At 41.1% G+C, this 17,992-nt stretch overlaps 2 protein-coding genes across 3 annotated transcripts in view; both read left to right on the top strand.

Annotated features, from left to right (window-relative positions):
- trim45 (tripartite motif containing 45) overlaps window positions 1-4,863 on the top strand; it is a 23,015-nt gene extending 18,152 nt beyond the window's left edge. Inside the window, exons 7-8 of the mRNA XM_078262528.1 lie at window positions 19-145; window positions 1,925-4,863. Coding sequence (XP_078118654.1) covers window positions 19-145; window positions 1,925-2,079 — 282 coding nt within the window. The 3' untranslated portion in view covers window positions 2,080-4,863. The remainder of the gene's footprint in view (window positions 1-18; window positions 146-1,924) is intronic.
- Window positions 4,864-16,964: 12,101 nt separating this feature from the next.
- The window catches only part of man1a2 (mannosidase, alpha, class 1A, member 2), a 138,656-nt gene continuing 137,628 nt past the window's right edge, over window positions 16,965-17,992 (top strand). Inside the window, exon 1 of one of the 2 annotated variants that reach the window (XM_078262527.1) lies at window positions 16,965-17,218. The gene's annotated coding sequence lies outside the window, so the exon portion shown is untranslated. The remainder of the gene's footprint in view (window positions 17,219-17,992) is intronic. The other variant, XM_078262526.1, reaches the window with a different exon arrangement.

The raw sequence follows: 17,992 nt of genomic DNA, 5'->3' as shown, positions 1-17,992 counted from the left end.
TCCCGTCTCGTCCTGCAGGGTTCCCCGTTTCTTCTGAATGTGAAGAGGAAGTTGAGGCGTCACAGTGGGACGTTTCACTGCTGCTCTTTCTGCTCCAGTGGAGGAGCCAAAGAGGCTCGCTGTGGCTGCGCAGGAACCATGCCAGGTACACAGAAGAGATCTTCTAAAATGTCTGGTCAGAAGGACAGTTTCTATTCAGTTTTTCACAATGATCAATCACAACAAAAATGGTACACTTTGTTCTCAGGTAGGACATAGAGAGAGAAAAGCTCTTTTGCTATCAGCTATGCTTTTTTTAATGCGATGGCTTCTGTTTTGGGGAGAAACAGGTTATGTTATTGCAAATATCTGATATCTTTACTCTCCATGTGCAGTCTAAGAAATGTTTAAGAAACAGTTACACTTCTTCAAAAGAAAACTGTCATACACATTTGTATAATTTTTAGGAATCATGCAGCCACAAGACTTGCTGTGTTTTGAGGAAAAAGGCACAATATTCTCACTAAGAAGCTCCTACTGTCTTTATCACACACATCATTTCTCTCTCCATCTTAACTCAGCATGTCCACAAACAGAGGGATGAGTAGAAATGGCAGGGTGAATGTGAAATGGCAATATAATGGCGCCTACCCACTGCTAGTACCAGCTCTACTCGGCTCGACCGCGGTGCCCTGTCCTCCTTTTTCCATTGCAGATTAAGTACCGCCTCATGCGTAAGGCGAGCGTGGCTGGTCGTCATAGCAACGCCGCAGAAAACTGCCATGAGCTGACGCGACACACACAGAACGTCGAAGGTGTGTTGTGGTTGCCACAGCCAGAAGACACATTTAGTTTCAAAAGAAGCTGGAGGCAGCAAAAAAAACCCACCGCTGGCTAAACTATTTAAAGATGGCAGGTTTGTTCAGGACACCCCCGTGTCTGTCGCTAGCAATGATGACGCAGTGATTAGTGACGATTCTCTCCGACCAATCAGTAGTCTGCAGGTTTTCACGTCACCTTTTGGTATCGCCTCAGCTCTCTGTGAACCTCGACGGAGGTGAAAAAAGTATTTTTTTCATAATGGAAAACCAAAAAAGGCGAGTAGAGTCGATGCGAGTCGAGCAGGTACCATGTAATGGAAAAACGCCATTAGTTGCACCACTTCAAAGATTGATGATGATATATATTGTAAGAATATGTGAAGGACATTTTTCCCTTCAGGTGTAATCATTCAACCGTAGGAGTCACCTTGTTTACATCTGCATCTATTTTGCTGTGTCCTGCACATGCAGTCATATATAGCTTTGTTAATATATAGCGAGTATGAGGTGTACTTCTTGGAGAGTTAAGCATATTAAGATTAATCACTTTCTTTGTGTGTTTCCTTGTGTGATTTAAAGATCTTTTTTACTGGCTCTTGTGTTCCAGCGGTGGAAAGAAGTACCCAGATCCTTTACTTAGGTCAAAGTAGCAATACTACAGTAAACCTACTGTTACAAGTAAATGTCCTGCGTTTAAAATCTTAAATAAGAGTGCAAAAGTATCAGCATCGAAATGTGCTTAAAATACCAAAAGTAAAAATACTCATTATATATATTATTATATAAACTAGTAAGTAATGCTGTCAAATAAGTAGTAGTCGTGGAGTAAAAGTACAATATTTGCCTCAAAAATGTAGTGGAGTGGAAGTGTAAAGTGGCATGAAATGGAAATACTCAAGGACAAGTACTGCAAAATTGTACTTGAGTAAATGTACTTAGTATATTCCACCACTGCTGCTTTCTGACTGCGTATAAACAGGACAGTCTGATATAAAACAAATCTGCTTTAAATGATCAATCAACAATCTCCTTCCCTGGAAGGACTTACAAACCCCAAAGTTGTTCTTGATCACATGTCTGTCTGTCTGTCTGTCTGTCTTCCATACCTGTCTGTCTGACTGCAGGAGGATTTAAAGGTTGCGGTCACGGTCATAAAGGACACCCCGGGAAGCCCCACTGGTCTTGTTGCGGCAGCACCGCGGAGCAGTCCGAGTGTTTGCCTCAGAGCGTGTTGGCTGCAATTTCCCCCCGCGGCCACCTGCGGACTGTGGAGCTCTGAGGTGACGCAGAGACGAGACCTGTCCCAGATGATGGAAGGTAATGAAGGGCGGCGGCAACCAAAAGGTCAGAGCGGAGGGGGGAGTACGCTTATGCTTGTTGTTGGCGTAAATCTCGAAAAGGTCAGACAAGGAAAGCCCTAAAGACACAGTGACTGATGCGAGACATCAAAGTGGCTGTGTCTTGAGAGTGATCACCTCTGCCAAACCTGGCCTGGTTGTGGAACGGTAGCCAGCTCACCACTGCAGACAAACACCAACATGTGGGCTAAAGGCTCTGAATCTATGTGGCAAAAGCACCTTTTGTGTCTTAAGCTCTGGTTGCCTATGACAAGATAGAGGAGAAAGGAAAATGAAAAGCTCCACTCACAGCAGCACGTGTCTGCTCCTGAATCAAATGTGTTAAAAGCCTCGCTGAAGGGCGAATCTATCTCTCAGAGAAGAGATAGTGCTGCTTTTTTTATTCACCCACCATCCTACGTTCTCAAGCTGATTTTTATTTTTTTATTTTTTTATTTTTTTAACCTTGAAGCTGCTGTCGATTTCAAAAGGTGCTGAAATCAGTGTTTTGTATCTTAAATGTGAAAACTTGTTCAAATAGAAACATTGAGAGTCACCAGACTGTTGAACTTTAATACTTGTTGTGTGTTTTGGCTCCTTTAGTCAAGAGATAATATCTTTTGAACCAAAGTGCCTGAAAAACAATTTTTGATGCTGAAATTGTGAAACGATGGGTTTTCCCAATAAATACCAAGGAAGCAATGTACAATTATTACTCTATTATTTCTTTATGCTCACTTCAGGTAATGACTTTTTTTGGAACAATAATCACTGAATATTCTCGAGTAAAAATGATTGTGTTATATTAAAGTATTAGCACCAGGTACTTATATTAGTGTACTTTTTTGTAAGCAGGGTTTTAAATTAACATTTTTGATCATCAGCCAACATGGCTAGTACGTTTTTAAAGTTACCAGCCAATCAGATGTTAGACTTTTTTCCTAACTAACTACACTGCTTTATTTCAGTTGCTCTGGTTTGTTTTGCGCCGTTCCTTTCGTCTTCTCCGTTTCGGTTTCAGCGTAGCTCGTAATCAATACTGCACGCTAGGCGTGTAGCCAGCTGTTGTACGACACGTCATGACAAAGTGCTCATGGGAAATGTAGGATTTGTACTACATCAATACTTCATCACCGGCCAAATTGTTCATTTTTACCTGCATTTGGCAGGTTGGCGGGTCTCAATTTAAAGCCCTATTTGTAAGTATATGATAACTACCAAATTATGGATAATTACCCACCAGAATTTGCCATATACGCTCAAATAAATACTATTAATACTATTTAATGGTACATTTGGTTTCAAAAATAGATATCAGTACATAGAAAATGCAACTCAATGATGATACTCCATTGATGAGTTGATGCCTATATTGTGGTGCCACACACTGTTTTTAAAAGTCCGGGTTTATTCATTTTTCTAGCTTCCTGTTTGTGAATATTTGTGTTTCCCCTGTGTCAGTCAGTGTGTGCGAGTCGAGTGCAGATGTGAGGTGCGCATGCGTCACTTTGCGACAGACGCAGATCTGTTTTGCGGTTAGCCACAGAATAATGAGATAGGTACATTACATAGCAGTGATTTATTATTTAGCATAAGGCATCACATTTTCACAACATGATCCCCGACGTCAGTTCTAGATTAGAGGCTGAAGTAGCCTACAAGAACCTGCTGACAAGAGACTTCTGTAATGTCAATACAATAAAAATGGACCTACGTAACGAAGTTCGTTCACTGCTGGCTACAAGGTAGCAATCAAACCCGTCAAAGGCTGTCATTTGAATGGCGTTTTGAGCAATCAAACAGTCATAGATAGCTAAAACGTTTTTGAAATGATTTCCTTCTTCCGTTTCTGTTTGTAATGAGGAAAGTTTATTATTTTATGGATTTCACAATGCAGCCGGATCCGGATCTCTTGGCGTTGTGCCGTACACCGTTTAAATCTGAGCATGCGCAACTCACATCTGCACTCGACTCACATCGGGTAGTGACACCCTGTCAGAAGCACTGTGCTGGAATACACTATGCCTGTAAACGCACAACCTTCATTTATTCTGAGATTTATTCTGGCTTTTGCTCTATGCACGTAAAGATCAATCTCAAGTGCTTATTAAAGTTTTTTTTTTTTTAATGAGGGCAAAATCGTCACACCTGCACAGAATTGTGTTTTTCCTTCAGTTTCATTAGCAACTCCGCCATGCCTTCTGGTGAAGAGGGCTTTATCTGGGAAACGCTGTGACATAGAAGGTGCAGTCAGCCTCCTCTCTGAATACAAAGTTGTTCCTCTCCAGAGGCCATGTCACAGCACTGGCTTAAAACCACAAACGTGGAACTCCTAATGAGCCAACTAATGCCTTTGTGCATTTTCTGTATTCGGAATATGACTTCTAATGAGTGTGAGTTCAAATATGTGTTTTTTTTTTACTGCTTGTGAATAGCTAAATAGACCTATGCAAACACTTGAGGAAACATGAGGACTAATCTTTTTAATTTGTGGTCCAAGATCGATCCAAGAATCGACACGTTGCTGCTGTTCACACCTACTGTACATTCATCTAAGCAGTGCTTTATTCTGCTTCACAGCGTTTTACTGGAACATTTTAGCCTGTGAAATCAAAATAAACACATTTATTTCTCACTTTTCATTCTTTGCCTCATTCCTTGATGGAACTGAATTAACTGGTGACTCTAGTTTATTTGCATTGATGCTCTTCTGAAATAAAAGAGTGCCCGCCAAACAAAATCCACAGTACTCTGACTTTTTTGTTGTTGATGTTTTTGATTTGTGTCTGTGGGCACATGCTTAGTGAAATAATCCAGATGTATCCATCTCTTGATATCCAAACACAACACACAAGGAAACAACATGAGAACAAAACCCAAATACATGCATCATATTATCAATGTCCCATTACAAAAGCTCATTTTCTTTCCCATATCTGAAAAGCATTTGTCCTGTCAAGATCTTATATAACATTTCTAACTGAAAATATGCCTCCTAATGTAAATTCATAAATTTCTTCACAGAAGAACTGTAATTTATTTACACCCTGTCACGCCGCATTAACTCACATATTGTAACTCATTCATAAGGATTGGCAGAAAACGTGACAGAGAACCGTTATTTATGAATTCATGCAAAATTGTATCGATTTAATTTAGTTTTTATTTAGTTTTTTGTCTGTGTTTCAGTTTTGCTATGTGAAGCACTTCGAGTTGAAATGTGCTATATAATATCTGCATTCATATCCGCAGTGACTGCATATTTTACAACTTAATTAAAAGCTTTTTACAGTTCATTAAGCTTGATAATCCTTCTTCAAACCACCGGGTGGCATTAGAGAGCTACTTTTAATTTCACCAGCATGTCCCCTCTGCCTGTGACGTTAACCTTTTACGTGCTTGCTCCTACAAATCCTTCATAATCGTCGTTCTCAAAACCCGTCTTTACTCCTGATGAATTCTGCATTATCATGAAATAAAAATGTCCTAAGTGGCTCAAGATTGACTCTTTTAATATGAATGTTTGATGAATGGGGACCTGTTCCACTAAAACCCATCACATCAGTTACATCAGCGGCGATGGCACTGCTTAGTCAAACACGGTAGTTGTTCAGTTTGGAGGTCACTGCGGACACACACACACACACACACACACACACACACACACTTACGTGAGGGCAGGTGTGGGTTAAAGATGATGGAGTGGTTTAAAACCTGCCTTTATTATTGATTTCTCACTTCCTCCCTTCTCTCAGTGAAGTCAATCCAGTAGGAACTAAGCCCACTAGCACACACACACACACACACACACACACACACACACACACACACCAAATTGAACAATGAAAATGGCAGCAGGGTGCTCACAGCGGCTGTGAACCCCAGAGAGAAGGACTTATGCCAGACCTCATAAAACTCCTTCATTCGCCATTGAGCTCTAGACTAATGTACCTTGTAATCGAGAGAACCAACGATCATGATACAATGTTGTCTCACAGACCTCTTTTGTTTTGTTTAATCTTTTAAATTTGGTGCTTTTTATGTTTTCATGGTTTGCCTGTTACATTTCCACCCGAGAGTTATAGAAAGTTCTGCTGCAGAAGAGACCTAAATGTGGCTTTCATCCTCCAAACAGGCAACCTGTTTTTTTAGCGGTGGTAAATGATACTGTTATGTAAAACGTTCCTTGGATAAAGACTAAAAGTGGTTGATATGTTAGTAACAATTCAGTGGTGCGGTCACCCTCTCATTATGCATATAAAGAGAAGAATAAAAAGATGACAGAGATGCAGGTAATGGCATCATGTCACCTCAAATCCAGTGTTGTGACAGCATCTGACATCCTTCTTTGAGAGACACTCTATCTCCAGGCTGCAAGAGAGCAGCACTGGCTTCCATCATTGTCAAGGCCACACACACACACACACACACACACACACACACACACACCCTGTACATTGAAGGTCACCTGAAATGCACTCCGAGAGACAGCTCTACGAATGTGAACACACTGTTAAAGAATTCCCTGTTGGAGAATCCCTGTGTGTTGAGTTGTGAATAATTCATCTTGATTTGTTAAAATTAGTGTGTTGTCAATAATTCATGGGCGCCACGGAATCTAGTTTTCAGAGCATGTTATGTAACAAATGAAGCAAACCCCACCAGCAGTTAAGACTTGGACAAATTGTATTGTTATTCTATTAACAGCCTGTCCTCACCCAGGAAACGGCCATATGGGTTGATTATGCAAGTAGCTCCTAATGACCCACAATTCCATTTCTTGTTAGGCACCGGCCTCTTGTTGCTATAGTAATTATTGTAAGAGCAAACGTGGAAGGGAGGTGACAAAGTATAAGAGCACCAAATTCCCACAGATGTATAATATAATGTTGTTTAGGTATAAGGATTTGTTGTCTATTACTACTGCTAACCAGTGGTGGAATGTGACAACGTTCATTTACTCAAGTACTGTACTTCATAGGTACTTGTACTTTACTTTAGTATTTTATTTCGCACATAGTGTACTTTTTACTTCACTTTATCTATCTGACAGCTTTAGTTATTTTACAAATTAGGAACAAGAACTAAAATATGATGTTTTTGACATACAAATTAAACTCCCCAACCAAATATTTAAGTGCAGTTGAACAATTTAGTTGATTGACAGAAAAAAAGAATTGGCAAATATTATGATCATTTAAGTCATTTTTATGCAAAAAAAAAAAAAGTGTTTCATGGTTCCAGCTTCACAAATGTAAAGATTTGCTGCTCTTTTAATTTAGGCTATTTTGTCATTTCAGTAATTTTACTTTTAATCATTTAAGTACATTTTCCTGATTATACATACTGATTATACAAACTTTTAAAGGATCTGAGTGAATATTTCCACCACCATTGCTGCTGACACAGAAATGCTTATAAAATCAGAGCAATACCAGCGTTTGTGTCTTCAGAATAAGCTTGCAGTGTGTGTGTGTGTGTGTGTGTGTGTGTGTGTGTGTGTGTGTGTGTGTGTGTGGTTGTGTGATCAACAGAGGCTGAGTGACTGCAGGTCATTCAGGTTGATCACTGTGTAACATAATTATAAAACAGGGAGGTTGGGCCACAGTCATGACAGTAATATACTTACTGGGCTCTAAATGATGCCTAACCAGCTCCCACTGGAAAATAGTGCAGTTGGTAAAAGCCAATGAAGCTTGTTTGTTTGAAACGTCTGCTGCTGCTGTCTTAAATTCAAGGACACACTGCTAATGGAGCAGTATAAAAGCCTTGGGCTTTTTAAATTGGACGTCCACCCAGAGTAGATCTAGACCTCACTCTATAACATACAAGTACCCAACAATTCCAGTAATTCCCCCAAGAGCAAGCATTTAGTGCGACAGTGGCGAGGAAAAACTCCCTTTTAGGAAGAATCCTCGGACAGGCTCTGGGTAGGCGGTGTCTGACGGTGCCGGTTGGGGGTGTGATGAATAGTGACAATAATAGTCACAATAAAGATAATGGAACAGTGACTAGAAATAGTAGTAGTTCATGGCATAGCAGGGCACTGCAGGGCGTTACAGGACGTAGCAGGGCACAGCAGAGCATAGCAGGACGTAGAAGGACGTAGCAGGACACTGGCTCCCATTCTACTTTTAGAGACTCTAGGAACCACAAGTAACTCTGCATTCTGGGAGCGCAGTGCTCTAGTGGGACAAGAAGGTACTATGAGCTCTTCAAGATATGATGGTGCTTGACCATTTAGAGCTTCGTAGGTCAGGAGAAGGATTTTAAATTCAATCCTGGATTTTACAGGAAGCAAAAAGTTAATACAGGAGAAATATGATCTCTTTTCTTAGTTCTCATCAGAACACGCGCTGCGGCATTCTGGATCAGCTGGAGAGTCTTAAGGGTTTTATTTGAGCATCCTGATAATAAGGAGTTACAATAGTCCAGCCTGGAAGTAACAAATGCATGGACTAGTTTTTCAGCGTCGTTTTGAGACAGGATGTTCCTAGTTTTGGCAATGTTACGAAGGTGAAAAAAGGCTGAAAACAGCAAGACGTTTTAAATGTACTTGTTACTTTAGAAACATCACATCACTACTTAAAGGGGAACTATGCCGTTTTTTTTTAGCTTAATTTACCTTAACTGAACAGCTTTGGAGTCACTGGAATGGTTACATGACTTTTTTTCAGGTTGAATGGTGGTCGTCTCGCTCTCCCCTAGCGCCTGTGAGCTGAAAAAACACCCTTGCAACTTCGGCCTCTGCGTCAGGAAGTATCGCTTGATATCAGGTCTCGCGATGTAACTAATTGCTTCACAGCACTGCACACATACGCCCATTCAGGAACCGGCTAACAAGGTAGCGATGGAGTTTTTCATACTATCGTCATGGCTGAGCCAGCAAAAAAGAAGCAGAAAGCTAGGAAAGCATTGTCGGAGGAACAGAGAAAGAGAAAACAGTAGACTGACCAAGCGAGGAGTCAGACACAAGTAAACATAGGAGCTGCCAAATATCTATTCCGAAGCTGTAGGGGGAGCTCTATAGAGAAACCTGCGAGCAAAAAGCGAGAAAACTGCTAAGAAATGGCCAAAACTGCATAGCGCCCCTTTAAAGCTACCAAAACAAAACAGTGCAATGCAATCAATACAGCCTCAGAAAAACCTTCACCTCGACTATAAAGTCTGATTGTGTCATTTCAATTTGACACAAATGTTGTGAAAGCACCTGAAGGTAAACAGCTCAGCTGGTTGTGGTTGTCTGGTTTATGCTCTATGTCGACTTTGAGTTATTGATTAAATCAATCAAAAAGTAAGTAGACTTTATTTGTATAACAACTTTCAAACCCATTTACAAAGTACACATAAAATACAACAAAATAATCATCGGGAATGGTCAATTACAACCCTTTAGCTGCGTGGATATAATCTTGAATAAGTTTGACTATTTAATACAAATCTGTTTCCAGCAAGAGAACCTTTCCTCTTCATGTTTGTGCAAATATGATACAAATGTGGATTTAATACTGGCTGCATCACTAATTATGGAGCGTTTAGAAAATAATGTGTGTTTAAATATTTCATTGAATGCAAAGTAAAGTTACTCAGTCTAATGAGATTGAGTGTAATTTGTCCTTGCACCTTTACTAGCCTATAAAGCCATACATCACTGACAACATGATACCCTTATCTCACACTGGATTATCTATATTTTAAAGATATTGAAAGGTGATATTATGGGTGAGGATGTCTTTTCAAATGGTTATGTATCGTTTTCCAATACAACTCTGGTGCAACAGGAATGATTGATCACGCCCGCTCGGAGCAGCAGAGTCAGAAAACAACAAACAGACCTGAACGAGTTTGATGGGACTGAAAAACACAATGGATACTGATGATGTTATAAGAGGAGTGAGGAGGGAGACTTCTAATGATTTCGACTGAATGATAGATCAAAGACAGATATACAAACAGATTGGAGGTATACAGAAAAAAAGAGACTGTTTGTACTACTCAATTAATTTTACTCCAACTTCTCATCGTTATCCATGCAAATATTGTAAGTTTTTTACCTTCCTGGATTAAAGCAAATAGTGCGTAGTTACTGTCTCCCCCATGAGGAATTCTAAGTAATGACAACAAAACTGTTGGCGCATCCCAAGGGGGTAAGCGAGCGTCCACAAAGCATAGCCAAGCCATCACCCGCCGTTAGCATCCCATTGACTGCCGTTCATTTTGGCGCCACTTTGACAGCAAATAACTTTACATCTGAAGCCTTTAAAGACTCTATTTGTCCATTGTTTATTTCTAAAGAAACACGACAATGTATAAAAGGCTCCATTACCTTGTATCTCATGTTATGGTTCCGTAGCAGATGAGGAATTACCGTATAGTACAGGAGAAGCTCGCAGGCAGTTTGGACTTACATTAGCTGTTTAAGTTTAATTACTAATGTTAACTAGCATTTTAGTTAGCAATAATTAGCCTGTGCCTATGTTATCTCCTTACATGTACCTATGCTCTCCATCTCTGCAAGATTGGGAATGATTGAGATTTCTCTTGGCACAGCTACCAGAAGACTTGCAACTTTTTGGTTTCATTTCACATCTACGTCGTCAAGCTCAGTTGGAGGCTGCGCAATAACGCTCAGACATCACTGAAAAAGTGCTTCTAATATACTTCACTGGTCTCCGTAGAAAACCACAGCGTCACTTTGTCCACTTCTTTAACTGTCTATGGCGCATCCACACAATGATACAAGCCTTCTGTGATTGCGCACCACCCCCACCCCTCAGGACGACTGAACATAGTCATACTGAAAAATACAGAGAGAGCTTTGTGGAGCTGAGTCTTAATTAGCTTTGTAGCAACTCATTTGGCAATGGCTTGAATGTAACGGAAGTTCATTAATATCAAAAAGTTATGTACTAAAGCTTTAAAATTGTGTTTAGATGTTTTGGGTGCTTTTGCCCAGCTCACCTGAATCTCGCCAAACCTTAGTTTTCTCTCATTTTCTGTTTCAGGGTGAGGTGTGATTGCACATGTAATATCTCATGTAATTGAGAACAGATTGCATTTGAGGAGATTTGCAAAATGTGGCTGCTTTCAACTGAAAAATGACAAATCTACTGTCCCAAAAAATGGTGGGGGAGTTTGGCTAATCAGCCTTCAATATTACAGAACTTTCGGAGCTCAGTCCATCTATCCATCCATCTTCGTCCGCTTATCCGGGGTTGGGTCACGGGGGCAGCATCTTCCTCCCGAGCCACATTAACCAACTCCAACTGGGGGATCCCGAGGCGTTCCCATGCCAGGTTGGAGATATAATCCCTCCACCTATAGTCCTGGGTCTCCCCCGAGGCCTCCTCCCAGCTGGTCATGCATGGAACACCTCCCTAGGGAGGCGCCCAGGGGGCATCCTTACCAGATGCCCGAACCACAACAACTGGCTCCTTTCGACGCAAAGGAGCAGCGGCTCTACTCCGAGTTCCTCACGGATGACTGCCCTTCTCACCCTATCTCTAAGGGAGACGCCAGCCACCCTCCTGAGGAAACCCATTTCAGTCGCTTGTCCCCTGGATCTCGTTCTTTCGGTCATGACCCAGCCTTCGTGACTATAGGTGAGGGTAGGAACGAAAACTGACCGGTAGATCGAGAGCTTTGCCTTCTGGCTCAGCTCTCTTTTCATCACAACGGTGCAATAAACTGAATGTAATACCGCCCCCGCTGCGCCAATTCTCCGACCAATCTCCCGCTCCATTGTCCCCTCACTCGCGAACAAGACCGAACAAGAGCTTTACTGATTTCAAATTCAAGATGAAATAATGGTTAAAATCAGCCCAATCATGTCCCATCATGCAAAGACGCAAACACTTGGATCCTAATGTTGTGAAATCTTGTTGATCCTGTTGTCGCTGATGTTGTTCATTTTGTGTTCATTTTCTCAACTGATATGTTAATGTCTGTTTCCTGCCCGGGGACCTACAGATTTAAATGAGCTTATAGCCAACTCTGGTACAGCTAAGAAGGTGTGCACTGTCCCTAGCGAAAATATAGATACGAAGGTACAATTCACTTTCAAATGATGTTGAAGTCACTGACTTTCTGGAGCTCTGAGCTTTTACAAAATTACAGCATTACAGCAAATCTCTGTTTTTTACCTCTTCATCGAAATAAAGTTAAAGTATAATAATTTTAGAGCCGTCGCTTTTAGAGACTCCTGAACTTTATTTTGCATTCTAGTGAAGTTTTCCAAATATTTAGAAAAGAATATTAAAATGCCTGTGTACAAAATGATGCACAATACATCTAGAATTTTCCATTCAATGCAAATAGTTCAGGTACACAAATATTAAAACTCAGATTTTAATGAAATACAGTACTTGATCACCCTTCCATGAAATCTACTGCAAAATGTGAAAGAAATTCTACTTCCAAGTCACATTGAGTGAATTGGTGGTTAAAAAAAAAAAGTCTTTTCAATTAAACCTCAAGTTGTAATAATTCAGATTGGAGGTGCTGTCCCACAGTGACTGAGATAGACTCACCATCATTTTTTAGATAGGTAAGTATCCATACACATAACGAAGATGTGCTTCACACAGCCATGTGGACAGAGCTCTGTTTATCTACCCATCTTGCCACGCTGTCTGCGGGGACTCATGATCACTGTTCTTAGGGCGGTGGGAAGGCGCTGCGTCGCACCATTACCTGGAATGTCAAAAATCAAGAGTGTGTCGTAGAGCCCCTTCTGGGCACTGTTATCGCCGCTAGAGCGTGGGATTGACACTTCACACACCCGTTATCCTCTGCGGACACACATACACATGCCGCTGTTCACCAGAGCCAGAGGCTGCAGTTGACCTTGCCCCTGCACTGACAGGCGGGTTCCTTCAAGTGCTCTGGTGCGGCATGTCGTCCATGTCATAATTCACGATTTCATCCTGTCAAGCAAGGAGCTGAAGGACAGGCGGCTTTTGGTTGTGTTTACCAGCTGAAATACAGCATCTCATGTCATGCCAAGGCCTCCTTTAAAGATTTTGTGTCCCTATTGTTTTGCTTTCTGCTGATTCCTCCTCCTTTCCACAAAGGATGAGTGTTTTGTCTTTGCAGCATTGTTCTTTGTGGGTGTGAAATATGCAATAAATCCTTCCTAGTCCAGCAATCCATCCCTCTGACAATGATGATCAAAGATGCATTGAAGCAAAGGACACCCTCCCTTCTCTCACTACCACACACCCTCCTTCTCTGCAACTTGGCTGTGAAATGGAAACAGTCAGCCTTTTTGTGTCTGCTCAGCTCTTCTTTTTTTTTGCGTGTGTCTCATGGCACCCTCATCGGCCCTGGCGTCAAACCCAACTGACCCTCCTCGCTGAGCGGGGAGGGTGACTCACAGTAATGCCTCTCTGACGGGAGGACTTCACAGTGATTACGGCACTGAATGCCGCAGCACTGCCACTAATTCACTCACTGAGGGGTGTCCTGTAAATCAAACATCCCAGTGGTCCTTCTGTTGCTGCTGAGAGGGAGGCCGCAGCCGGTGGCAGCTCAAGGACCAGCTGATGAACTCAGCGGCCGGCTGTCGGCACACTCAGCAAAACGCTAGGACTGTCGGTTGAACTTTATACATTGATAGATTACCTGTCAGAGAAAAGCTCACTTTGGTATGTGGGCTGACAGTGTCACAGTCCAGACTAACTGCCTGCTAAGCTCTACTTCAATATGGAACAAAGATAAAAGGATGAGAAATACAATCCTCCTTTGGTGAAGTAAGCGGCTGTGGAGTATTTTCATGAGTTTTAGTCTCATTTGGTGAGATTGATTGGGAGATATATGAAGGGAGATATCTATTTCTTCATGAGAAAAATATTGATTTACACTATGCCTTTGATTTTCTTTGAACGCCTAATTAAAGGGCCACTTTACCCACATTTACAAAAATATATATACACATCTTACTTATCTCTTGTCACATCTAATCAATAGTTTTTGAGTCTACAATCACGCTAGCGGCTCTATAAAAACTGTACCTGAGCACACCAATGGTTTGAGCTAAATGCTAATGTCAGTATGCCAACATGCTCACAATGACAATGTTAACATGCAGATGTTCAGCAGGTATAATGTTCACCATCTTAGTTTGAGTGTGCATGCTAACATTTGCTAATTAGCACTATACACACAAAGCTGATGAGACTATGATTAGTTTTGCAGGTTGTTGGTTATAAACCAAAGTATTGGACAAATTAAAGATTTGACCAGGATGAAAAGTCAGGGGATCACCAAAGTTTTAACATATCATCCTCTGGACACCATGGATACCTGCATCAACAGTGTCGAGAGGATTAATGTTCATCCATTTATCCATTAATGTCTGTACAGAGATTCATGGCAATCCATCCAATACTTGTTGAGATATTTCAGTCTAGACCAAAGTGGTCGACTGATCAACGCTGCCATTCCCGGAGCCATCATGCTAGCATGGCTTATTACAAATGTAACGGCAACATCAGTGTCCCAGCTACTCTGGATAATCTAGTTTTCACTAGAATGACTTTCTTCCAAAATAATAGTCCCTTTGAAAACTGTTCACTGATTATCACAGTGGTGCTACTCAGTACTTTTGCTTTTTCACACACACACTTTAAACTGGCCAAGGCCTGCAGACCTTTTCATGCTTTCAATCATCCATTTCTGTATTATATGTACTTATGTTGAAATGGTAGGTTGTATGTTTATGTGGTCACCTTGGGCTTCACACACTTGTTCTACTGGAGTGAGAGACTGAAGTTCAGTGCTCAAAGACTCAACACAGTGGAATAATTCATGGACACCTTCCTTTGTCTGTGGCACATTTTTGAGAGTTTGTGGTTCAGCCAGGTTTGTGGCCCTCACCCAAGTCACCCCACAGGAAATCCAGGTATTCAGCTACAGGGGACGTTTCATCGCTGAGGTTTCTAACAAATTACACCCTTCACTTGCAGAGAAAGCCGAGCAAGCTTTTGGCTGGGAGTGTGTTCTTGGCTGGGGCGAAAGGGAAAACTGCTGTGAGAATTGAAGAAATGCTCCTAAAAGCAAAGTGACACCTGTCTCCTATTTAGCGGTGTCTCTCTGCAGAAACAGAAGATGGAGCACTCGTTGTCAGGGCCAAAAAAAAGGAAAGAAAGTTCTCGGCCTACACCAGGGGACGAATATGATAAACTGTGTCCTTCCTGGCGACACTGCTCATGCTGCATTTGATAAAGGAGAGTGCATTTGATAAGATTTTTCAATTTTGTGTGGCAACCATTGATGATTTAATATCCAGGCTGTGTAGTGACTAGAGCAGGTCGTCGCTGCTGCACATGTAGCTGCCAAAACATGAAGACATCAGCTGAATGTCTCTCTCTCTGATGTCTCATTTCTTTTTTTAGTTAAAGGAGAATTCCGGCCAATTTTTACGTTAATCTTGATCGCTATAACTACGCGAGTACTTTCGATAGAAAAAAAACGACCCGAATCGGTGCTGGCAACACAGAGTTGCTGCAGCTATGTCTACGAGCTTCAACTTAGCTAAAACGGCAGTTTGCTCTCCGCTCATGTCAATACGGTCAAAACAGAGTAAAGATCACAGGACACAGTTTTGACTTCAACATGTACCTATGCGTTTTCTGGACTTGAACAAATCTTATTAAAATACAATGATTCGTACAAATGAAATGACTTGACAAAACTGTTAGAACCTAAAGGGCTACTCAAATGATTTAGTATTGCACTGCAACTCACAACAGACACATCTATAAAACAACTGGCTGAGTAACATGACAAGTAAATGGACTCAATTGTCTATTGTATGTGCTACTGGTGCATGTTTGTCTATTTTTTTCATATACTGCATACATTTTCTTACACAGAAATCTGTTATTGATCAGGTTTCTGTTGAAAAAGAATTCTGATCTCAGTGAGATACCTGTTTGAATACAATATTAACAAACTAACATAAGAAATATAATTTCATCCTGGTTAAGCAAGTTGCTTCTCAGAGATATTAAACATGTTGCACATTCTTTTGTTTAATTGATTTGTAAATACAGTTTGCACAAAAGTTGACATTAAACCCTTGGTCGGTCATTTTAGAGCAGAAGATTGAGGAAAGAACCAGAAGACATCTTGTACTCTTCTGTTCCATTAAAATCTCTTTAAGTGTGTAAGGCCAGTGCGGAGATATGCTTATTATAGCCTTATGAGGGCAACAAAGACCTCTATTTTATTCTGTCCTGTTTTGCTCTTGCAGGTTGCTGCCAAATGTGAGCCTCATTAACAGGATCTGACACTGAAGATTATTGCACACATCATATGAAGAGCTTATAAAATATGATGTTATAGAATGAATTATGGTATATGAATCTATCTATCTATCTATCTACATTTTGAATGCAAGACTTTTAATTGCAAAAGAGTATTCTTTAGTGTTCCTCTACCACTGGGTATGGGTACATAATTTGAGCAAATTTGGTGAAAGTATGCATCACACAGCTGCATTTCAGCATTACAAATTATTATTACTGGTTTAAGGGGAAGTAAAGGTGGTACCATAGCAGGTTGAGGGTGTGACAGTCTTAACGTTGTTAACGAAATTGTCAGACGGTCCCTAATAACGTCCCTTGTTATAAATCATAATATACAGTAATTCTGCCTAATGAAATTGTCAGACGGTCCCTAATATATTTGCCTTGTTATTAGTCTCGCTTTGCCAGACCTTCCTCCAAAGCGCTGAAGGAATACATCATAATTATACAGTAATGCTGTGTAAAGAACTTGTCAGACGGTCCCTAACTCGGGCAGGCTGAGTAGTTGATGCTGGATCGCCGAGCAGCAGCAGTCTGTGACTCTGCCAGTCAGTCGCTGCAGTCCGACAGAGCGACCAGTCATCAACATCCCCTGAACGTGCGAGGAGCTGTAACGCTATGTGGTTCTGAGCTGACGGTGTACGGTTCAACTGGAGCAGGTTACGACGGTGTGGACATTCGTGGACATGAGGACACCTGCTACTGCGACTTCTTCCAAAAGGCGGACCGTCAATCCTGACTGGCATCGTTTTTCACCGAGCAAATGAGAAAGGTGGTGATGCAGCACAGCGGCGTCTACACAAGAGTCCGCCTCTGTCAGCTAGCGTTAGCAACCTAGCCAAATAGCTAGCACCTATATATATATATACATGCCGTAATCAACGCTCGGTCTTTACCAGCTACATGTTAGCTAAAATGCCAGCGAGCACAAACACGTATGTCGGAATACCTCCGCATTGCCTTCAGTTTATTTCGCTGTTTGTGTTTTCTGCTAGCCAACGTTAGCTGAATAAGTTAGCCGCTTGTTAGCATTTTGTATCGGCTAATCACCTCACACAGACTGGCACTGTGAGAATGAACTTGGTATTCTGTGTGGAGACGCCGCTCCGTACAGACCCGATGGAAAACAACTGGATACCAAATAAATAGGCTCAGATGTACATGCATGTTAATATTAGCTGGATCGACGCTTCGGGCATTAACACGACCGCTTATATTGGTGTTTAAAGGGGCTATTAGCTTGATTTCCATCCATTCATTCTTCATTATTAGCACTTAAGGGGAGACGCTACAGATGAATAGGGAAAATATTTTAACTAATAGATATCACAATGAAAGTTCCCCAGTTGATTACGTACATTAAGACAATCTATTTTTGCATTGCAAGTTTTCTGAAATGTTATGTTTAAATATGCAAATTGGGCTTTATCTTTTTAAATATATGCCAATTTGCATACATTTCCAGAACAGAAATCTGAACATTGGAAGGCCAGGTTGAAAATTCTTGTTTAATTTAGTTGACATGTTAGAGTCGAAGGTTTTTACA

The sequence above is a fragment of the Sander vitreus genome, chromosome 11 (assembly GCF_031162955.1).
Source record: "Sander vitreus isolate 19-12246 chromosome 11, sanVit1, whole genome shotgun sequence".
Classification (NCBI taxonomy): Eukaryota; Metazoa; Chordata; class Actinopteri; order Perciformes; family Percidae; genus Sander; species Sander vitreus.
Note: the sequence above shows the minus strand (reverse complement) of the source record. Positions and strands in the feature narration are given on the sequence as shown.